General features: G+C 38.0%; 1 protein-coding gene across 4 annotated transcripts in view; it reads right to left on the reverse strand.

The window, feature by feature from the left end:
- Positions 1–16359, reverse strand: part of NSMAF (neutral sphingomyelinase activation associated factor) — a 39039-nt gene extending 22680 nt beyond the window's left edge. The window contains exons 1-9 of one of the 4 annotated variants that reach the window (XM_039571013.1): positions 16221–16359; positions 6391–6480; positions 6217–6295; positions 6059–6126; positions 5937–5973; positions 3071–3121; positions 599–670; positions 183–230; positions 5–57 (exon numbers count right to left, since the gene is read on the reverse strand). In XM_039571013.1, the coding sequence (XP_039426947.1) occupies positions 5–57; positions 183–230; positions 599–670; positions 3071–3121; positions 5937–5973; positions 6059–6126; positions 6217–6295; positions 6391–6480; positions 16221–16273 (551 nt within the window). In that variant the 5' untranslated portion in view covers positions 16274–16359. Of the gene's footprint in view, positions 1–4; positions 58–182; positions 231–598; positions 671–1792; positions 3037–3070; positions 3122–3999; positions 4118–5936; positions 5974–6058; positions 6127–6216; positions 6296–6390; positions 6481–16220 lie in introns of those variants that run through there. The other 3 variants (XM_039571022.1, XM_039571028.1, XM_039571032.1) reach the window with 3 other exon arrangements.
- Positions 16360–24824: the final 8465 nt, after the last annotated feature.

Raw genomic sequence — 24824 nt, forward strand, 5'->3', positions numbered from 1 at the left:
GTACCTGTTTTTATCAAATGAAGTTCTAGCCAAGCGTGATTGCAATATAGCAGTTATCTAACATAGAAGGAAAGAAAAATTAGTATGGTCTCTGATTCAAATGCAATGAGAACTTAATTATTAAACAATGATATCACAATTTCATTATTAAACAGGGATATTAGAAATAATCAGGTACTTACCATGGCAGCTTGATCTCCCATCTTATCTAGACAAGAAGCCCTGTAAAGCTAAACAACAAGCTTTGAGTGAAACAGCACAGAGATCTCCCACACAGTTCAGGAGTCAACAGAAACAGGAGGGGCTTTAGCATTCTTGGTGACAGCATACTAAAAGATCTATTACTATTTCTTTTTAAAGTAGGACTTACATGGTCACTACTACTGCCATGTTACTACTTTGTCTGCATACTACCACCCTGTGTACTAAAAGCTAATATGGGTCACTTACAACAGCTGTCAGAACTAGCTGCTGTGTTTAATTCTACATTTTAAAAATAGATAGTCCAAGATTTTCACCTTAAAAACAAATAAAGCTCTACATTAAAAATCAAAAGATGCTGTGATGAACTATGCAGGGATACCAAATAACCACATACCTGATGTAGAGTTTGCACAACATCTCCTACTTTCCCAGCAATATCCAGTTGGAATAAGTGTTCTGTTCTACCCTAAAATTGAAAGTATTTTTACTACAAATGAATTTCAAACACAACTCAGCGGAAAAAAAATAAAATCAAGCTAAACTAAAATAAAAACCCTTAAATAATGAAACTCTAAACCCTGATAAAATTATGCTATTAAAGATTGTGCTGTATCTCAAAGATTCCAAAAGCAGATGTAAAACCTGATCTTTTTCTCTTTACAAATATATCTTCGCTGTGGAAAGCTCTCTGTACAGTATTTTGTCTGTTGTTTAATACAATACAGCACAATAGCTTTGAAGTGAACAAGTTAATGTAGTAAATGCAGAAGTAGTACCTATTTTAATATCTATTTTTAACACATGCAAATACAGAACTAGCAAATGACATTACATTTAAACAACTATTGTATTTCTTACAGATAAAAGACACCAGCCCATCAAATCTTTAAAGACTAGGCTGAAAAAGTTAGTCACTGTCATCTACATAAGTAATTTTGAGCTGGAAAGATCCCAAATACAATCGCAGCCTATTTTGACTAGTCATTTACAAAAGCCTCACTAACACATCACCTAGCATATGTGGCACACTCATTTTTCCCCTACAAAGTTTTCCCAACTTTCTTAAGCGTCATTTTACAGTACCTATTTCTGGTTTTAACTTAAATATATTAAAAGTATGTATATGGATCAACTGGGACTAACTCTACACACAACGCATGTTTAGCAAATGTTGTTCGATCCTTTCATGACCCCTGACTGCAGTATAAAACTGTACAAAATGTGTTTCTGTAGGGTTTTGTGATTTCTCAGGCTAGACTTTAAAAAAGCCAACAAAGTGATCAGTAAGACTACGACAAGACCCTGGTCAGTAGATACAACTGGATTAATTTTAAACTGAAGGAAGGAAGACATGAAAATCTAGACCATCTTCACATACATTAGTATGTGATCTGAGCTGAACTGACAGCAATGCAAGAGGAAAGCATGCTTCAAAAAGCAAATGGAACTGGATCATAGGGACACATGAAATCCAGTAGCAGTTTAGATAAAAGCCTCATAACATTTCACCCAGAGCATCATTTTCCTTCAACAGGAAAAAACCACAGCTCTCTGAAATCCTAGTGAATGGTCTACAAGGATTGCTTACAGACAACAATGTGAAAGTTTTTGTCTCTGTAGCTCTCCAGCCATGTGCAAAGACAACAGCTCAGTATTTTGTAACTGATCTGAAACAATCAAAGAAAGACACGGAAGATAAAATGTATTTCTCAATTCCAGCACTTAGTGACATATATGGAACTGGCAACAATTCAAGTAGAAGATATTTAGCAGCAACAGAAAAAAATCAGAAAAGATTGAAGGTGAACTAGATTTCTTGTTTAAAAATACAGAAACATAGCTGCACTTTAGCAAAGTAAATTGTAATGGTTAACTGTCAGGAATGTTTTAGCTGTGGATGAATCATAACTTAGGAGAAAGTGAAGTGAAAAGCTTTCCAAACAACCCTTCTGATTCTTTTCTTTTTCACTGTGTTGGCAATGGGATAAGGTATTTGTGTGATACTTAATAAATCTTGTACATGGCTGCAAAACAGATCATGGAAGGACTAGGAGACAAAACAGTTCAACACATGAAGAATTACAGGAATAAAACAAACAAAGAAAAAAAATTTAAAGTCCTAGTTTAAAGGCAGATCTCATCACAAAACCAACCCCAAGCAGTCATTGAGAGAACGGAGATCCTCTCTTGACTCTCTTCTGTTGACTACAGTAATGCAAATTTAGGGACTCCATCATTCTTGAAATTTCTTACTTGAACAAATACATTGAGAAATATAATTCTGTCTTTTTCAATTCTTGGGCAATATGTTAATTAACTCTGAATTTTTATTCTGTGTTTGTGCCTTAACTAATCTCACAATTTAAGCAAAGAACCCTTACTTGTATGCCTTGAAGCCTCCAGGCTCAGAATTGGAGCAGACCGATCCCAGCAGCAGAAAACAACCAGGAGTAAGCTCCAATTTCTGCTGTGAGCAGCCTCATCTGCCATTTCTTTGAACTAAGAAGCACTCAGCTGGGAGATGTCAATTATCCATCTCTCATCCTCAGGTCTGAGCAGAACTGAGGAGAAGCCACTTAGCCAGGATGCAATGTCCACTGTACACAGCAGCCAGCTGACAGCTCTGTTGAGCCCATAGAGTTGCACATCAAGGTAAATGGCAAGTGTGAAGTCTGCAGCATGTCCTCCAAGAAGTATCAGAAAGCCATCACAGAAGAATTCTGACATGTTTTTTCAATATGCAATTACTTTTTTTTTAAAGCTTTATTGTCATATTCCTCAAATGATAATTATCTTACTCTTTCAGAAATAAGAACATAAATCCTTACAAAACTTTTCTCAGAACAGTGAAAAAATACATACTTACTCTTACTGTTTTATAGGGTGCAATAACATTTCTTTCTTTAATGAGAAAAACCTGAAATAGTAACAGACATTACAGATTCACACCTTAAAAAATAATAAAATTAATCAGAAGTACTGGTAAATACAAAGCTAAAAACACTGTTTAAGCAAGCAAAACACTAGGTTGTAATATCCTGCTTTAACTACCCCAGATAAACTGCAGAAAAACAATAAGCTTTTATATCAGCCAACTGCAAGAAGGGCAGAGTTCAATTTAGTTCAGAGGCTTACTTATACAGCCAATTAGTGGGCTTTTATCCCAATCACATGACCTTAAAGGAGTCGCAATACTAAAGCAAATACACTCAGCTACATTCAGTGGGGCAGATCCTCCCCCTCTTCTAGTGGCTCAAGGTTCTGCCCAAACAGGAATTACCCCAGGCTAGCGACTCACAACATACACTGTGCAAACTTTCTCAAATGAATGCCCTTCTGCTGCTGCTGCTAAACGTTTTGCTTCCAGCTCCAACCATAATGAACACCAGATTTCCTCCCCTCATCCAATACCATGCTTTTGAACAGTTTTATTTTTCTGGTGCTAGCCTCATATCTGAGACCATCTTCCCTCTCCAAAACCCACATAAAACTACTCTCTTCTTCAGAACATTCTCAACTCCTATAAAAAGACCTGACTGCTGGCACACTGATTTGTATGCTGTGCCTTATTATCCACCATCTGAAAGGTGACAACCCAGAAGTAAGCTGTGGTTTTGCTCTGTTTCTAGAGAAGGTTCAAACTTGCTAAATCTCAGGCCTAAGCTCAGAATTGGTTCTGAACTAAACAAAACACACTGGACTGCATAACCTACTGTGTTCTACTCCTGGCCCAAGAGAGTTCGTCGAACACAGGTCCTTTCCAGAGCCTCAGTCTCCTTCCTACAGGTAGCATACCTGTGGTTCTACGCTCCAAGGCATCATGGCAGCAGCCTCAAACCAAGGGCAAGTACTAAACTTGCAAGAATGGATGTTCTTCTCTATCAGGAATCCTTCTGGCTGCTACACAGAGCCTTCCCCACTCCCACCAGCTGACAACAGAGCCAACCTTCACCACACGACCACTCCAAGAGACATCCAGCTAGAAGAAAGCAAGTGGTAGGCTTAGAAGCCTCTAAGCTCAGCATGCCTCTCTAAGTGCTACATTAAAAAACAATGGTAATTAGTGTCTTTCATCTGACATCAGCATGTACAGACCTGAATCAGGCCAAGGGAGAATCAGAATGAGAAACCTGCTTTACATTCATCGCTCTTCTGCAGGACAACTATACTGAGTACTCCACATTACATAAGAAGTAGACACAATGGTTTGTGGTTTTTTACTTGTAAGCTGAGCAAAACCTTGAGCATACTGTATTAATTTCCTATTTTGGAGGATTTCCCCCAATTTTATCTCAAGAAAATATACTGAATCTCAAATTATTATTCCCATTTAGTATATTTTAAAGCCATTAGTTCTAAGTTGTCTGTTACATAAAGAAAAGCTGTTTATCCAGCTATGTATTAAAAATTTCTTTTGAGTCTAAAAGACAAAGATTTTTAAGATGTTCCAAATGTTTGCTATGTGCAGTTTCCTACAAGGCCAAAATTCTACTTAAAAAACATACTTTTAATTAGATCATGATTTGTCATAATTACAGCTAGTGACTACTTGACACTTGGAAATCCATATGCCTTCTGTACAAAATACCAGCATTTATGATGTCACCCAACTATTTCAGAACTCTTCCTCACAGATAGGAAGAGGACTGGCAAGCAAGACATGGGAGGAGTGGGGGGTGCTAACCACATTTGCCATCTTAAAACTTAATTCCTCTTTCCCACAAGGTGTTTCTTATAATCACCTGCACTTCAGAACATATAGTAATGATGCATGGTGGAAGCATTGCCCAGAGCAGCTAGAAATACTTTTTTTAAAATCACTCAGTACACAAGAAAACCTGCCAACTCAAGAAATAGATTACACAGCATTTTTCACAGAAGCAATTTCAAAATGAAATTAAGTATCCTGATTACTTCAACACAGACCACAAACTCCTCTGGCACTGACAATATTAAATGCTTGAATTTGTTTTAGACTGCTGCAGCATGTAACTGACCAAGGCTATAAATTTTGGGCATTGATAAAGACAGATTTTAGAAATACACAAGAATATTTAAAACTGTATTTCCCTCCCTCAACTCTGTTCTATCCTGAAAGGAAAACATGATTTTTGTTGGTTTTTTTTTTAAAACCTTTTACAGCTTTGGAACACCTATCAACCGCAATTTATCAAAATTTGAAATGTATCCCCTTGGTTAACTTTAAGAATTAATATATCCACAATCACAACTCTTGACTGGAACTCAAAGACAATATTTCAGGACAGCTTCTGAAAACTATTTGGTGGAGATACTGCACAGTCCAGAGTTTTCGCAAAGCTGAACCACAGGGACTGAGATGGCTTTGCCATTACCACAACATGCTGAAGAAAGTAGACGAAAGCAGTATAACAAGACCAAACTAAAGATGACTAATAAGAAGTTTTATTAGAGTCTTGTCTCCTTTTTCATTCAGTTCTAACGTTTCCCTAAGCTCCATTATAAAATGCACAGGGCAAAAAGTTTACTTTATTGAATTAATGACTTAATGAAGTCATTAACAGTTTGCAATTTCCAGCATTAACAGTTTCACATTAATGCTAAGTTTTTGACATTAATTAGTTTTGCTTTCAGTTAACTTCCCACTCTTGGACTACAGCTTTGAGGAATAATACCATTAAGGAATGTAAGCGTGCTCATTTACGTAACCTCACCCATTTATAGATCAAGAACCTGTTATATGCAGGTCTTACCTGGCTACATACAACAGAAATCGCTCCAGATGTATTCCTAAAATGTAAATAAGATATTTGAAATGATGGGCATTTCAGCTTTAAAGGAAGTTAAATACATACAGTGTCCCAAATTTACCTACCGTCTGAAAGGGTTATTTGCTTCATTGTCTTCTGGGGCTTTTATACTAATGCAATCTCTCAATGGTATCTGCAGCAAGTTATAAAAACACACAGTCTTTCTTAAAAGCTTTTAAAGAGAATCTTAAGTTACCAAGAAATTTAAGTTTGCACCACTTACCTTGATAATGGGCTGGATATTGTCATCTGGTTCAAAAATAATTGACTTTGAACAGACTTTTAGGGAGCCTCTGAATTTTCTAAAAGGAACAAAAAAAAAAAAAGTTGTGCATGTGTTCAAGACACATGAGCCTAGAATGACTGCAGGAAATTATGGTATGTAAGAGTTTTGTACCTTTCATCTTTGCAATCTTTATTTATAATATGATTAGCTGTGTGCTGTTCAAAGTAATATTCTTCCAGGTTAAGAAGAAGCAGTGAAAACCTACAAATTAAAAAAAAAAAAAAAAAGACTCTTTTACTCTAAGAGAAAATACTGTAACAGTTAGTACTCTTAATAAAACATATCAGGTCTTTGGAAAGCCTTCACTGATCTCTTTTCTGTGCTACACCTCAATAATAAATTAATTTAGCTCTTTAAAATAACAACCTATATGGAAAATTTGTCTACACATGAAGATCAATTGATGCTCTTCCAACATATGTAAGGTTAGGTATTTGATTCTGATGCCTTAGGTGGAAACTATTCTAATACAGTCAGGCTTTCTGCTTTAGCCCTATGCCAGTCAGAATGTGCAATGACAAAAAAGAAGGGCAGGAACTAATCACTTAGAATGGATGGAATTAGATTGTTTTGAAGCCAAGCCAAATTACATTGGTCTAAAATGTTAAGTGAAAACACTGGCACAGATTTTACAACACAGGTGAGTCACTCGATGGACACCCTCTGAGGAAGCATTACCTTCCTCTCCAACCACATTTTGTACTTCCTCTGTACCTCTGTTCAACCCCCCAAGAAGCCTGTTCATGGATTAATGTGATTAACAACAAACCTCAACAACAACAAAATAAAACCAGGAAACTGAAGTCTTCTGAAGTATTTAATTTCAGGATCATAGCAATGCCAGTGCTGGTACCAAATAAATTCAAACAGGCCAGATCAGGGGGAACATGAAAATGCTTTCTCTAACAACTTAACTAAAATTGCCGCAAGTGATCAAAACTCAGCAACTTTCTAACAGGGTGAGCACTTGGTCACTGAGAGTTTCAGCTGTAGAGAATACCAATGCATGCTGCTGGCACAGCAGGAGACGCAAAAATAACTTCAGTTGGAAGTACAACTTGTCTGTGTGTAGCACTGATCTGATCTGCACAAGCACTTAGTATTTATTTACACCCACACTTTGAGCTTTTTGTACTTTGTTCATGATGTGCTTCACTAGAAATGCCTGTGAAAACACTAATAAACACCAAGTGTTCCCAGAGCAGTATTCAAACAGCAGTAAATATGTCAAGAGTTCACAAAATGAACTGAGTGAATCGAACAGCCTGTTCATTGAAAAAGCATATTTCACAATGGAAAAGACAGTGTTATTGAAAATACATCTTGTGCACTTAAAGATTTGTGTTGTGGTTGCTATATTAAACAGAACATAACATCAAAAAATAAAGGTTTACTGTAACTACAAGTAACAGTGGTTACTTGTAACAGTGGTTACTTAACAGTGTTCTTGTGTCCAAGATACTTTGTCCTACTGCTCTACTGCTTATTCGAAATGGCCTTATCTTTACCTCTCCTCTCTTGAAAACAGGTTTTTTATGATCCCATTGTGCTGGTTTTGGCTTGATTTTCTTCACTATCTACTATGAGGCTTTGTTTTGGATTTGTGCTGAAAACAGTGTTGATAATTCAGAGATGTTTTTGTTATCACTGAGTGTGCTTAAACACAGTCAAGGCCTTTTCTGCTTCTCACCCCACCCCACTAATGAGGAGGCTGGAGGTGCACAAGGAGCTGGGAGGGGACACAGACAGGACAGCTGACCCCAAGTGACCCAAGGGTTATTCTGTACCGTATGGCATTACACTCAGGATATGAAACGTAGTAGCTTCCACACAGTTACCATTAAATCCCATTTTTCAACATATCCAGTTGAAATCATCTGGGACAAACTTAAAATTTCTGATTTTGCAAACTCAGATCTTTCAAGTTCTATCACATTTTTAAAGCTTTCCAATAAAGCTACGTTAGGATGTATAAAGAGCAACTCACCAGTAGAATGCTCTTCTTTCTAGTATGTATAAGCATATACATTCAATTTATTATCCACAAGCCAAAATATTAAAATAATAATAAAAAAGTCAAGAACAAACATAGCACCCAGACTTTTTAGAAAAAAATCTATTCTCTTTCATCATAAAACAGCCACTATTCACATAGGAAACATGAGCTTCAGAGAAATAGCATTTATGGTCCCACAATTAATTATTTTCCAAGAAAACTGATGCCTATTCAACAGAATTAATTTCTGAAATTCTTCATTCTTAGTCTCTTTCCTTTGTCTCCACCTACTCTTTTAACAAATTCCTCACATTTTTATATTCTTTCCAAATTCACCTGTTGACAGCACTGGTAATTACTAGACTTTTAAAGTTTTTGGTAAATGCAGGCATCCCTTATGTATTCAGACAAGCCATGTTTTTACATCAAAACATTGGCTGTTATTCACAGTAACTATAATATGCTTCACATAAGCCAAAAGACATAAACCAAGAGAGTTCTCTTTGAAATTTTTCATTATAACTATCTCCATGAAACTATTGTATCTCTATACTTGTCACTTTATAAATCAATTCACCTTCCCAAAACCGGAAGCTGTGGGCAAGAATTTGAGGTATTCTTTCCCTGGCATAACACTCACTGCTGCTGAACCAGATGATTTCATGAAGAAAAAAAAAGAAAAGATATGCACAAAAACTCAAGATAAACTCTTCATATAGGCTAAATAGGTACTGTGGGGAAACTGTAGGTTTATTCCTTTTAAAATACCATGTTTGCTAGCAGTATTCAGTTTACCCTTTTGCTATTCTCTGTCTCTTCCACATGACTACTCACTCCTAGGTTTACAGAGACAGCATCGCTGTAGAGCTTCTTGCTGGAGATCAGCAACCTCCTGTGCAACAATCTCCTGCTCACTGACCTCAGCCTTCCTGTCTTGAAAATGGGTTGTATTGCTGTGCTGGCAACTGTTAAAGCATTTTTCCCTCAAACATTGTATACCATATAGGCCAAGTGCATTTTCCATATTTTATCTTCCCCTCCCACTCTCCACAGAGCCTTCCATGTAGTTCTGAAGTCTCTCCCTGGCATTTCTATGCTTGTTGCTACTCTACATGCAAGTCCATTCACTCTAACTGCATTTTCCTGTATTTTCAGGCTGCCGTGAGTCACTTCTGCAGGCAGACAGAGCCAGATATCAAATCTCCACAAATGCAATCACAAGTCTCTACTTCTCTCAAGCACCCATGCAATTGGGACAAACTTACTGCCTGTCCCAAGACTATGCCACAAAAACTGCCCCTTTTAAAATAGACACGATACCATAAATGAAAGCAAAATTTTCACACTTGCATCTCAACTACTGGTTAACAAATCTAGACCAGTTCAAGTTACTGCTAATAATGAACTCTGGAGATTATGATGCATGATCTCTGGCACAACCTTCTGGAGTTTCTCAACTCATCTCAGTCTTTACTTCGTAAGTATTTAAATTTCATTTCCCTGTGTTAATGATCCATAGAGTTGTCAAAGAAAAGAAAAGTCAAGTTTCATGACATGTTACTAGAGTACATCAGAGCTTTTTATCTTCACAGAAGAAACATCTTTTACATAAACAGAGCCATTGATAGTTACTGTATCAAGAGGGCCCCTCTTGAGAACCATCACAGCACATGATGATACTTCAGGCTTGCCAGGAGGTTTAACAAGTATCTAGATCTACCAAGATCACAAGGGTACGGATCAGTCTATGGCATGTTGCATGAGTAGGCAAACAGTGTTGTGAAGGCCTGAAAAAAAAGGACATCAATCATAGTAGTTATAAAATTACAGCAATGGGATCTTCAGTGCACAACTAAGCAGTTGGGCTTTGGGCTGACTGCTTTCCAAAGAGCTAAAGGAGGTATTCCAAAGACACCTGTGATATCAAGATGACTGGCATACCAAACTTATATACTATCAGCTGCTATGTGGTCCTACAACTAGAATTTGTATGCACACTTAATATAGATCTAAAATAGAAATTTAATTCTGCACATGACAGGAAGACTTACAAATAAATAAATAAATAGTAGGAAGAGAATGCATGAGATACCCTGTGTAAGAAACTGGTTAAACCTGTAACAGTTGAAAATTGTATTTTGGTCTTCAGCCACTGAGCAGCTGTACTGTTCCCAGTGCTGTGTAATTAACAGCAAACACTGTAAGCCTATGACTTTATCACACTGACCTGGAATAACAGCGGATCACAAAACCAATGTCGAGACAAGTAACAATGTCCCCAGTCTACCCTTTTTTGCCTTCAAGTCTGATCCCAAGATGAAAAAACCCCTCAATCTAAGTGGTTAGTCAGGCAAATTTTAAGTTTTAACTGGGTCGTGTACAAAAATGTTTTGGCATCTAAAATGAAAAAGGGCTGTTTTTTTGTTTTGTTTTTGTTTTGTTTTTTTTTTTTTAATTTTAAATTATCAGCCAGAACCAACATCTAAAAAAAAAAAAAAAAAAAAAAAAAAAATCAAACAACAAACCAACAAACAAAACCCAGTTCTGGTTCTTACACATTTTTAGGAGATCCCTTCAGTTTCTGTTAAATACATTTGCCTGGTGATCTAAAACTTTGTATTCCTACAGTATTCCACAGTAATAAAGAAATATCACAAAGTTCTTTTTCAGGCAAACAGAAAAGGATCAAATTTGAGACTTTTTTCTTATTATCAGCATGTGGTTCATTTTGATCCATTTTCAAAATTAATAACCCAATTGTTACTTGAAACTTCCCAAGTATAAATCATTAATGAGTGTTTATTAAAAATCTACTTAGAGAAAGGTAATGCTATAGCTTGGAAAGCAACTCGAATATCTGTTGACACAAAATCCTTTGAAATCAAGAAATAAATTTCACACCTCAAAGCTTATTACAGGATATTTTTATGCTTGCTTCTGAATAAGAACAGGTTTATGTTCACAAATGTTGTGGTCACAATGCTGTTTAATGCTTTGCAACACACTGATGAAGTTAGTAAGCCACAGACATGTCTTCGGGGATCATGGACCTTTTTTTCTTGTACAATGAACTTGACATACTAGGCTATCCAAAAAAACCCCAATGTGTTATTCTGAAAATGACAAAGAGACAAATTAGACAAGATTTAAAAAAAAAAGTTGAAACTTCATGGAAGTAGCTATAAGGGTAGAGGGTCTAGAAGAGGTTCAACACCTTATACTATAGCTTCTTAACAGTCCAGTCTTTGTCTCCAGTGTCTCACCAACAGCAAACAAACCTTTAGAGAACTTCCAAGATGACTGTATTTTCTTATTTACGTGTAATATTTGAAAAATGGAACTTGAGAGGGGGGAACAGCTTCAGTAACTTTGCTGGTCCCACACACTTGTAATGCCTCAAAAACTACTTCCAGTTGTGGAGACCAGCCAACTTTGACTTAAAAAGTTATCACATTAGCAGATAGGCCATAATAGAAGCTTCTGTTCAGAGCCGTGGAGTTTTCCCAGGATAGTTTTGCGCATGGAAGGGTACATGGAATACCAGAATCAGTAGCATGTGAAGGGGTCAGGCACAAGAACAAGGTTGTCAGGAACAAGACTACCCTTTGGAATGCAGCAAACCTGTGTGGCAGTTCTGCTGTCAGAGATTCTGGGAAAGAGACAGTTCCACTTTCTAGGGTAAAATAAATCAGTAGCCACCACTGCCACTATGGCAAAGCCTTGAGCTTTAGAGTGGGAAAAGCACTCACACTGTTACATCTCAGGTTTAATGCAAGTTCTGCATTCAAAAATCAACAGCAGCAGCAGCTTGGAGGGGGAAGAACTAACATGCTAGATAAGGGAATATCTTCTATTATAATAACTCACATAGCTGGAAAAACCAACACCACCAACTTAAATAACACAAGGAGTTTCCCAGATCCAAAAATGGAAAGAAGATTTTCAGCCATAGTTGTGCCTGTCTGAGGGTATATGTTTGGGGTATAGGAGCTACAGCAATGGATTACCAGTATAGTGTAGAAACACACATCTCTCCATCCACCCAGATAACTTTAATGAAGGCTTTAAGAGCTTTGGTGCTGGAACATCCTCAATTCCCACACAGGGTTAAAAGTATACAGAACCTGGTGGAGTAAAGAGTTAATCTTTTAACAGTCTGTGAGGAGCCGTTTGAGCTTTAAAGGTAAGCACCTACACTTAAGGGGAGAGGTAAATTAAAGCATGCCAACGTAATTTTGCTTGAAGACCTATTTCAAATTCCTGTCATTGTATAGCCCCAGAAAGAATAGAATAACTGGAAAATTCATACACCAGTCACTTGGAAGGTATTTTCTTGTGAAGGGAATCAGTATTCCTTTGAGAAGCAGCTCCAGGTAAAAAACAGAAAAAGGTAACTATCTTGCCAAGAAAAACAGAACTCACTGCCTTTTTCAAAGGGCTCCCATATAATTGCCATTCGGAAAAGGTCTGAGGAATATGAGTCAACAACACACCCAAGATGCATAGGAAAACTCAGCACTAAGTATCAGGAAAACACTTGCAAAACTTCAGCTTGTATGATGTCATTCCCAATACACAAGGTTTGGGAACCCAAAGGCACCCAAATATTCCTAGCATTGCTCAGAGTATGCAGCTAAGAAGCCAATCACTCTTTACTACAACCTGGGCTTTTTAAATCCTGCCAAGATGCTACAAAATATCCTCCAGACAAAAGTGTGTTGCATCAGGCTTAGTCTACATGAGAATTTAATGTTATTTTGCTTGATGTGCATGTACATCTATACTTCACTTCAAAAAAGACTCAGAGATCCAACAACATCTGGGAGGAAAAGAAAACAAAACAAAACAACAAGTCCACCGTTTATTTTAGATACCAATCTCACCAATTGAAGCACTGGATTTATTCAAACTGGACACAGGAAAGTCCATGCAGAGGCCTGTGCCATGGCAAAATGCTGTTTATACCACCCAGCAAAGGTACCCATTGATCCTGCTTTAAATTCATAGTCTGTGACTGAAGTCTTACTATTTTCATCCTTTCATCAGAAAAGCATATGCTGGAAATCTACTTGGACAGAAGGGTTTCAAGTGGCTGATCCAACACACCTTGCATAATCACTTGACTTGATACTGGAAGCACAATCCTGATAACAGAAGGAAATTGTCAGGGATGAAAAAGCAGGGCAGCCCAATCTAGCAGCAGCCCACAGCTATGCAAAACCAATTTTAAAATTAAACCTCCTCCCAACAAGAACAAATTACCTATAGGCCAGCTGTAGGATTCATTTGCTGATGTTTGGATAAAAACCTTCATTATGCATATTGTGTCTGAAGAGAGTAAGATAAGGCTACTGATTTAAAATAAGTAAATAAATAATCCCAGTGCCCCAGCAGCCATCACATCGAAGATCCATCTGGAGCACCTACATGCTGCCAGTAGGTTGCTTCATGTGAGTGATGTTTCCAGCAGAAGAGACAAACCCCTCACACAAGAAGCTGAGCAGCAGGCAAGACAACCAGCAGAACTTTATAGAGAGCCCCTGTACCAAGTGTTTACACTTGCCTGCATTTGGGCACACTGCCAACAGAAGTGAGAAATCAATTTATAAAGAAAGCAACAACCTGAGCCAAACACCACATCATCTAACTTGATGTTTTGTAACTAAAATTGTTTGCAAAAAAGGATTGCTGTTCATGAAGGATGAGTATTTTAGGGATTAAATAAACTGTCCTGCACACAGGACATTTCAGAACTTTCTTGTTTTCTACTAGAAAATGGCATATAGTCAGAAAAGAAGGTTTATGTAATCAGATATTAAAGTGGACCAACTAATTAGTCAAGAAGAAGTATTTTTTTTCAGATCACTTAAAACTAATCTGATCTTCCTTCCCTCCAAAGCAACTGCATAAGAAGATTAACTTCTTACTTACCAAGTTTCACAGTACCCCTAACCGGAACTTTTATAGCTTAAAGTTTTGTAGAAAGCGATGTACAAGTAATAAAAAAGCCCAACCAACCAAAAACCTGAAAAAAACCCAAGAAACCCCAAACCAAAGCACACAGCAAATACAGCTGCCACAAAATTTTTCAAAGTCCTGCTCATCTTACTAGGAAATATCTACACCAAGGACACAAAGATCAAGTAAATGCCTTCAAGCAAAAGTTGGTGTCTGTAACAGCTACCCAGCACCTAGGTAAAAAATTCTCAGAACCTGTCCCTTCAATTCAGTCATAGCAAGCTGGTTTTTTGCTGCTTTAAGACAGAACTATAAGGACAACGTGCAACAAAAATACAGTGTTTCTAATCTGATATTTCAAAGCTCAAAGTATTTTAAATCACTTAAATGCTTTTAAGATTTCCTAATTGAGAAAAGCACAGGAAAAGAGGGAGAGGCAGGGACCTGATACAGGGTACAAAACATAAATTTACTTGGATTTTATACTAATATCAACTGTTAGGCAGGGGGAAGAAACAGAGAAATAGGTTTGCAGATATAGGAAAATCTACCAGTGTAAATGTGAATGACACTAATCTTTCATGAAGTGCTCAAATTACAAACTCAAATAATAAGATCCTGATATGCTTTCAAGTATGAGCAAAGAAAAAGAGTTCTCATCAATAACTGCAGAGCAGTAATGATGACACTGATATGCTGAGTTTGTTCTCACGGCTTTTTAAAAGTGATTTAGATCCCACTTGGGTTCTTTGGGACAAGTCTGATGAGTTTTGGCCTTTTTTTCCTCAGCTTCTCAAAAAAAAAAAAAGAAATACTATTTACATTAAATCCGTAACACAGCTAACACAGTCATTTTACTTGCTTTTCCTACAATTAAGATGCTTTACTTTACAATTAAAAATAGTTCTCTTTTCCTTCTACACAGTTTGTCCTTTCTCCCTGCAGCCCCTTACACACAACTGAAACTAGAGCAGCCCCCCAAAGAAACGAGATATACAAGAAGACAAAACGTGATCCAGAACACAGCTGTACTTCAAAAAAAAAAAACACCACTTCAAAGGATGTGGTAGCTTCATGGGCTGTACAGCTATTAATCAGAATTTATATGGACAGAGTGAGTCCAGCTCTTCATCATGTGGTTTTCTCATCAACAATAAACAGTGCTGTGTAGCCAGCAGAGACCTGCACCAGGAATTTGCGCAGGCTCGCATGGGAGCAGCCTGCTGTCCGCCTGGTTCCTGCGGCAGGAGACAACCGGGAATCCCTGATCCCTCCAGAGAAGGCAATGTGTCCTTCTGCTGTGTGACCCATGCCGACCTACTGCTCTCACAGAGATTTCCTACGTGGAAATATTAAGCTTGCAAAAGATTTTGAAACTTTGTGACAAGACAGATACAGCTAAGCCAGGTAAAAGAAAGTGGGACACTACCTAAAAAGAAGAGGGTAAATTCAGGATACGCTCAAGTGTGTGTGACAAGCCTTTGTTGTACGTTCAGAAACAAAACAAATATTACAGTCAGCAAGCCAGAACGGGCTAACTGAATTTAACACTTTAAAGAGGCAGCACAGAGTCTGTAATTTAAAGGCTGACAATATACTGACTATAGCGTTCAAGAAAAAAAAAAGAAAAAAAATCCCAGCAAACTACAACAAACTACAGTGAAGCAAAGCTCCATGCCACAAGCACAACTGAGAACAAACAAAGATACAAAAATCTACAAGACGCTATTTTTCCATGCAGTTTATGCAAGGCAAGCAGCATTCCTGTTTTCCCAGGTCCTTTCTACACCCTTTTCAGCCGTAACTCAGGGGAACCATCAGCCGCCTGATCCCAGCAGTAACAACGAGGGCAGCACAGCACCCGGGCTCTCCTCCCGGCGCTGCGCCGCGGCCTCCCCGGAGGCCCCGCCACCGCAGCTCCGCCGGGCCCTCCGAAGGGCCGGGGCCGAGCGGGGGCGACCGGGGCCGGCGGGGCCGTGCCACTCACCTCTCCTTGGAGTACAGCTCCCGCTCCAGCCGCCGCCTGCGGATGAAAGCCATGGAGCCGCCCGGCCGAGCTGCCGGGTGCCGCCGCCACAGCAGGCCGGGCCGGGCCAGGCCAGGGCCGCGCCTCAGGGAGGCGGGGAGAGCGGGCCGGCCGCGGCCGCAGCCGGGCTGGGGAGCCCAGCCCGCCCCGTCTTTATACCGCCGGAGAGGCGGGGGAGGTGGCACAGGGAAAAGCCGGGGAAATGGAGGCCGTCGGCAGCGAAGGGTTCTGAGGCCTCGCCCGGGCTGCCGCGTCTCTGCGGCCCTTCGGGGCCTCCGCGGCGCACACGGAGGGAAGCTCACGCTGTATTACATTGCGAAAGAGCTTAGTTACGTGGATTTAAATGCAAGTTTTAAATGTAGTGCCACTGCAGTGAGATCATTGTGCCCGTAATGCGTGCGACAGAAGCTGTCCGGGCAGGAGGTGTGTTCAAAACCTAGAATCACAGAATATGCAGAGTTGGAAGGGATCCATCAGGATCATCCAGTCCAGCTCCTGGCCCTGCCCAGGACATCCCCACGACTCGCACTATGTGCCTGAGAGCATTGTCCAAACGCTTCTTGAACTCAGTCAGGCTTGCTGCTGTCACCACTTCCGTGGGGAGCCTGTTCCAGTGCCCAAACACCCCCTAGGTGAAAAACTTTTTCCTTATATCCAACCTAATCCCCTGACTCGGCTTCATGCCGTTTCCTCAAGTCTTATCATTGCCTAAAAAAGACCTCTTTGGAAAGAGGAGTTAAGTAAAATCCCTTAGTTCTTATAAAACCCCTTCAATTCATAGAACTGCCACTGTATCTGAACGATTTATAATGTGTTTACAGACACGATCTCTTGTGCAGTAGAAAAATGCTGCTTTTGCATATTTATAAGTTAGAAAAATGGATTCATGGAGGGGATATAATTTTTCACATAGGAATTAGAATAATTATAGGCTTCTAGGCCTCAAGAGATTGTCTGATGTACTCGGTGCACAGGCAGATTCAGGTATATGTTGATCAGTGTAACTCAAATACTTTCAATTTGTGGACATAAATATGAGAAGTGTTGTATTTACGGAAGACAGGTTTACTTTGGCTAATTGTCTTTCAGGGTCCTCTTGGAGTACTTCACAGAATCTAAGGAGACAACAGATCACAGTTTAAAAATCACTTCTGTCATCTGCGTGAACTACTTCTCTAATCAACTTGTAAAAGCACCTGTTTGAAGAAAACATGCAACATTTGCATGTAGCTTGTACAAATTTCTAACAGCATCTATAGACATATATTTGTCCAATAGCCAACCTGAATTTTCTTTGCTGCATTCCTTGTTGTCGTACTTCCAGTGGAATCATGGAATCGTGGAATCATGGAAAGTCTTGGGTTGGAAGGGACCTTAAAAGTCTAGTTCCAACCCTCCTGCTGTGGGCAGGGCCACCTTCCACAAGACCAGATGGGTCAGGTCCCCATCTAGTCTGGCCTTGAACACTTCCAGGGATGGGGTACCTACCGCTTCTCTGGGCAACCTATTCCAGTGCCTCACCATCCTCACAGTAAAGAATTTCTTCCTAACATCTAATCTGAACTTTCTCTCTTCTGGTTTGATGCCATTACCCCTTGTCCTTGTCACTACATGCTCTTGTAAATAGTCTCTCTCCATCTTTCTTGTAGGCTTCAGGTACTGGAAGGACCCAATTAGGTCACCCTGAAGCCTTCTCTTTTCCAGGCTGAGGAATCCCAATTCTCTCAGCTTTTCCTCATAGGAGAGGTGCTCCATCCCTCTAAAAATCTTGGTGGCCTCCTCTGGACTTGCTCGAGCAGGTAGATACCCTTCCTGTGTTGAGGACCTCAGAGCTGGGTGCAGAACTTGAAGGTGAAAAATATTTATGTGCCTCATATATGTTTTAATAAATATTTGTGTGTAAATACATATTTATTTGTATAATTGTTTATATGTGCAGACATGTATATCGTCCTCTCATAGACGAAAGTTTTTTTTCACTTTTCCTATAGACTACACTCATAAATGATTTATTCTTACAGCTTTATTCTGCCTTTTTTCCAGGATGACTTTTGCCTTTATCTTAAGGTATAAGGCATCAACACCAACTAGAGTGTGGTAATTATGCCCCATGTGTTACACAAGAGGAACATTCACAAATACATCCCAGGAAGAACTTGCTTTTCTTATTGTGACAAAAATTTCTGCTCAAAACCTTTTCTAACATAATGCCACCTAGTTCTCCCCATTTTATGCTGAACATGTAAGTTCTCCTCAGGTATAATATTTTGCCTTAGTCTTGATGATTTCATTCTACTAACTTTAGACATTTATCCTACTTAAGAAACCAGTTTTGAAATTTGATACTATCTTCTAGCACCAAGGTTGGTGAGAACCAGGTTCTTAATATATCTATATTCTGTTGTGCCTTGCAGATCACTAATGGAAATACTGAATAGAACTGAAATGACGACAGATCCTTATGGGTTCTCATTACAGGTTCTCTTCAAGTTTGATTTTTGTAAGCAGCATGCCATTTTTCTTGGTGCTTTCATGAAAATTGTGTTTCTTTTGCTTTTTGTTTTAATGAAACTCTCATGGGACGGTGTCTAAATTTTACTAAACTCAAGATCTATAATAATTACTGTTTCTCTTTTTCTACTGAATCAGTGAAATTGATTGCAAAAAAGGGCATTAGAGGAGTGTGAGAGTATCTGTTCCTGACAATCTTATGGTAATTTCTTAATAGTGAAATTTATTCTAGATTATTCCTTGTCATCAAAATTAATCTGGATTGCTTTAGACTAGCTTTCCTTAGATAAAGGCATTTTATCTTTTTCTTGTCTCTTTAAACCTATATAGTCTTTTAGCAACCAGAGATTATTTTTGCTATATTACTAAGTAAATTTCTTTAGGCCTTATTAACTTGATTACATAAAATTTACATAGTTTTTAATTAATTCCTTCTTTAAACTCTATGGTAAGATAAATTCAACTAAGTATCTGGGCATTTCTTATGTATTTCCAGAACATTTTCTTGTTGCATTTTATACTCCTTTTTACCTGTCACTCATTTTGTACTGTAGGCTTTGTAATTGTATTCTTTTATTCATATTCTTTTATGTTACTCTTCAGTTATGTCCCCTTATTGTGACTTTTTTCTTCAAATCCTTGAAGGGTTTTTAATGTGATGTTAACACAGTCTACTTCAGCTTCCTTTCCATCTTTTTGTTCACATCAAGATAGCTTGCTACTGTATGTTTAATTAAAAATGAGTGTATTGTTCTCTGTAGAAAATCTAGGTTAGCTTTAAATGACTGAGCTCAGGCCTAGACTGAACAGAAAGGAGTTTAATTAACTCATATCGAATGGCATGCTGTTATGATGAGCCTGCTTTTAGTACCTAGACTAGCTTGATTAAAGTTAGCTTAACTATTTCTACATATCAGTGCAATCCAGAGTTGGCAGTGCTGACATGCTTTTTCTTTCTCTTTCTCTCAGAGTAGGGAAGCCTATTTTGGTCAAATGTGTCATGATCACTTTCACTCAGTTTACTTTCTGCCTTTAAAGTCAAAATGAGCTCCTCTCTACTTGTCATGCAGTTCCAGTTGGTAGTGCCTCTTGTAACTTCCTCTGTACTGTGAAGCAAAACTTCATCCCTAAATACTACAGGAATTTGGTGGACGTTTTGTGTCCTGCCATATTGTTCTTCTAACTGGTATTCAAATGATTGAAATCCATTATTATCTCATGTGCAATCTTCTTTAGCTGCTCAGAATACATCAGAAAAATCACCAACTTCCTCCTTTTGAATACAGCTGTAGTCTGCTATGAAAAATAGACCCCAATCATAGGATAATTTTGCTTCCTCCTTTTAATTTTCACCAAGAACAGTATCTTTTGTCTCTTCCTAGTTTCAGTACACATTGAATCATCATCCCCTGATTTACTGTGCCCATTTTCCCTAGCATTCTTATATACAGCTATCACTCATGTGCTACCATATCTCTGGGAGGCTACTAAACTTGTATTTTTTCCATAGGTTCACTGGATCCCTGGCATTTGACTTCAAATATTCCAAGTTGTTTTTCATTATTTTTTTCATTTTTTGTGTCTGGCAGATATTCCCAATGGTATTTAACCACTAAAGCTTTGTCTTTCAGGTATCTAAAAAGTTTCATTAAATACAATGCTCAAGAGTTTCTTGTCAATCTATTCTATTCTATTGGGCATTTTTAAACATGTTCATAGTAGGCTGAACCTCAACTGTTGAAGTCAGTGGTGAAGTTCTTGTTGGGAGTATAAAAGACTCCTGAGTGTAGTTCAAGGATTCGTCCAATAATGTATTTATTCTGAAAGATATCTCAATAGCCAATTTGTGGCACATTAACCAAAGGCAAACTAGTAAAGAGTACTTTCGCTTATTGTTAGTAGAACTAGTCAGAAAACAGAAACTCATTTTTTTCATGGGGGAAAACCCAGCATTGTTACCTCTCATTACAATGACATTTAAACTAGTTAAGTTAGCATTTTTGTAAAGAAAGCATTTTTTGAAAGATATGAATGAATGGTTTTGCTTTCAGGAAAAGTTTAGGACAGACTAACTTCTGCAAGGCAAACAATGACCTGAGTCTTCTGTGACACATGCTATCTTTTCACTGTGTGTGTACTCAGAGCTAAGAATAATATAGATCCATCACAGTAACTGTAACAGAATCAACAACAATTAGTTGTGCCATGGCTTACCTGTTGCCCTGATCTGAGTGATGACCTGGAGTTACATGCTAAAACTCCACTAGTTTAAAAATAATCATGTAAAGTTTACCCTCGTGATAGAATTGTCAGCTCCATTCTGAACACATTTAAACTAGTTTGTAATCATCTTTCTAACACCAAATTCTGCTAAGCTTTTTTGAGCTAGTTGTAAGTCAATTTATATATGGACACAGTGTGTGTTTGATTTAAAATCAATTTTAATTAAACCAATTTTTATCAATAAACAAATGTTTAATTTACCATTTTCCCTGAAGAAAAAGATAAACCTAAAGTGTCAACATTTAAAGGTGTTATATAAGTCAAATTGTAAAGGCAAGGATAAGAGAAACTTGTACAATTATTTTACATGTCAATTTAAATTGAAGATTCTATGTAAAATTCATGTTTCCAGTGAAATCCCTCTGAACCACACCCATTCTGAAATACAGTACTTGATTATAAATTGTTTTGGTTTTTAGTACTCCTTGAAGGATTACATCTCCTTTAGGTCTCTATACTCCTTTGCTAATGTTACTAACAGCTCTTTTCCATAGGTTAATCTCTGTAGAATTTGAGTGCTGGGTTTTTCAGCCACTGGTTTGGTACACACTGCATATACAGATCCCTGCACTTCATTTTGGAAGTGTCCTGAAGAGGACTCATAAAATAGGGCAGAGTGCATGGTAATCCAGAAATAATGTGATACACTTTTATCTGCACTGCTGGGAAATAAAATAATACTGATTTAGTCTCTTCAAAGGCATGTAAATTTTAAAGATCAGAGACAAATTTGTAACAGAAAAGAATATATTTACTTTATTAAAACAGATTTAGAACACATGTGAACTATATGGAAAAAACAGCCAACTGTGTTCATCAAGTAAGATACTCCCACACCCCTTCAGTGTTCCCGCTACTTTATGGAGCTGATGACTTGGCTCCCCTCCAACACCCATGCATACTTCATGTCATTAGATGCATGAGTCACTGTGCTCTGCTGCAGAGCTGCTAAATGTGGTGCCACAAATGTTGATTTGAAAAATGGATGAGCCCTTGAGTCATTTTTCAGTATAGCTGGTGTTTTAAGGAAAGGCCTTTTAGTAAGCTTGTTACATATAGTCCACAGGACAATGGAGATGCATCTTATATCATAGTAATGAAAATAAACATGGATAGTGGTGGTGAGAGAAAACCTGAAAAGTCTCAAGGAAGGAGGGAGCATCTATTAAGGACAGATACTCTACGCAAAAGTAGTATATAATAAACCTTACAGACTAAATACCAGTTTCCATTTTATCCACCACCATAACATATCACTTAAATGTAAATTTAAAAAGTAACTTGTAGTGTCATTGGGTTTTCTCTATTTTTGTATGGACACAGTTAATTTGTTGGCAGAACATTAATTAGCTGATGAATACATTGTTTTATTCCTTTGCTCATAAGCAAGTGCACGTGACTAGATGTCTTAAGAGTATCTGTGTATAAAACTCAAAGGGAAGTTTAGATCCCACTCTGTAAATGGTAAAATCACTAGTCTCCCTTTTTTTGGCCAATGGGTTCAGTGTTCTGGCAGAGGGTGTTTTTCTTGGGTGTAGGGGAGGGAAAATAAAGCAGAAGAATTGAGATGCAGAACTAAACTGTTTAATTTGCGTAAGTAGTTGGCCTTTAAAACTCTTAAAATGTTTCAGCGAAGAATATTTTAAATGCCTATACTTTTTGCACAGGTAACAGTCGTAGGTATGTTAGGCGATTTGTTTATTAACTATTTCAGCTCTGTGTCCAACAGCATTCTTGCTGCCAAGAAGAGCTGTGACAGAATAATATTCATGCTTCCATTTTATATCAGTAAAACAAATTCATAATTTAGATTAATTTTCAGATGTGCATACAAACATATTTTTTCTTTGACATATATTCTTGTCTATTGGTTGACTTTATCCTGCTTTCCCTAAACCAGAAGAGATAAAGAGCAAACCTATGTTATCATAAGTCCTGTCCAAAAGCTAAGACAGCGTGAGCAACTGGGGAGATACAAGATCAGTGCAGGTAAGGCCTGCATAAACAAATTAAACTGTTTTTTATATATTGAAGAACATACAACAAATGTATAAAGGCTTTTCCTTCTTCCTTCCCATCTAGAAAATTTGGCATGCTTTGTATGATGTATAATAGAGAAGTCCTATGACTATATTTCTGAATGTAAGACTAGAATTTTTGTAAAGTGTAAAATGCTTTCTTCTCTGTCAGCAGACAATTGAGTTATATATATATATTTTATAGCAGCTGGAGAAGTGACGAATAGAAACAACTTTTCTATTCAAGCAGTTGTTTAGAACAGAATTTCTTCAGGAAATAATTGCACTTGAAGCAGTAAGGATGGATTCTTCTCATCTAAATTTAGCCAAATATGCAAGTTAAGCCTTTAGTCATAGTCTTACATGCTTCTACTGTGCATCATGGAGAGAGGTGGGTGATTCACCAGTCTTACCTTGGGCATCACACCTAAGGAGAATGGATTGCTTCCTATAGGATCTCTGTTAACTCTGGAGAGAGTCCAAATGACTTAAATTAGACTTTCAATTTTAAGGTAACTACAGCTGAGTAAAATGAGCCATGTGCTGCAGGAGGTGCTTTTCAAAGAAAAGTCATTGTTTATGTTACATTATTTGTTAACAGCGACTCCAGATTTGCCCTAAAGATTAAACTTACCCATTGCCATGTTCACACACATGCAGGAGTAACTTGTTGCACATTTTAAGCATTTCAAAATCTGTGACCATGTTGATCTCATAGTGATCAGACATGCCTGGAGAGGCTGGACACCAGGTAGCATTGTGGAGGGAAAGTTCTCTGGACATGAAGCACACTGCTCTTATAGCTGTTTTGTAAGATGTGCTTTTAATTGTGGTGGAAACATATCTGCTTTCAGTTGACTGGTTCAAAGGAGAGAGGAAAAGCAGTCTTTTGCATTTTAAGAGAAGCAGAGGTGAAATTCTGGGGTTTTGTGTGTTCTGAAAAATTTCCAAAACCAAGCTAGAGCTTCTGCTCAGTACTCATAAGCATATGGTAGTTTTTACAGGATCACATTTAGAATTCCCACTATGTGTGATATGAAAGAGAAAAATTCCGTATTTGATATTGCTGCCTCATTATAATAGCTTGACTTCAATAGCCTTCTGTTCAAAGAATTGGAACAGAATAGGGTGTGAGAAACTGCTTAGGACTACATCACTCAGCTATACGCAGAAAATAAATTGAACAGCTCCTCATGCTATATGCTTTCTGATACTTACATTTTTTTGAAATTCCTAAAGCGAAAGACCATTAATGGAAGAAGAAGTCCAACTTCAAGTTACTAGATGACTTATTTTAAAAGGATATTGGAAAGATGGTTTAGACAGTGAAGCAGTGTTTGGCTTGTCACTCTTGGATGGTAAAGATTAAAGACTTCACATGCTGCAAAGACATACTTCAAGTACCCAAGAATTTTTAGAAGTCTAAAGCAGAAGGCACCTACTCTTCTCCTGAGATTTTGAACCTGAAATCCATGCTTCAAAGGAAGCATGTATGTTCCGCATCTATAATGGTCAGGCATTAAAGGATACAGCATTCTGGTTGATGACTTAAGCAATGAGCTGTGGTGGTTTGGGAAGACAGGAACAGAAGAAAAAAGACAAGAGTATGGTTTTTCATTGCTATATAAATCAGCATATCCATGTCCAACAAGTGGCTGCATTCTTTTAGCCAGTTGTACCTGTGTGTTAGATGGTTTTGACTCTGGTTATTTTCCTTCATCTGACTGTAAGGATTTGTTTTGTCTTTATGTAA

This window comes from Corvus cornix, chromosome 2 (genome assembly GCF_000738735.6).
Source record: "Corvus cornix cornix isolate S_Up_H32 chromosome 2, ASM73873v5, whole genome shotgun sequence".
NCBI classification, from domain to species: Eukaryota; Metazoa; Chordata; class Aves; order Passeriformes; family Corvidae; genus Corvus; species Corvus cornix.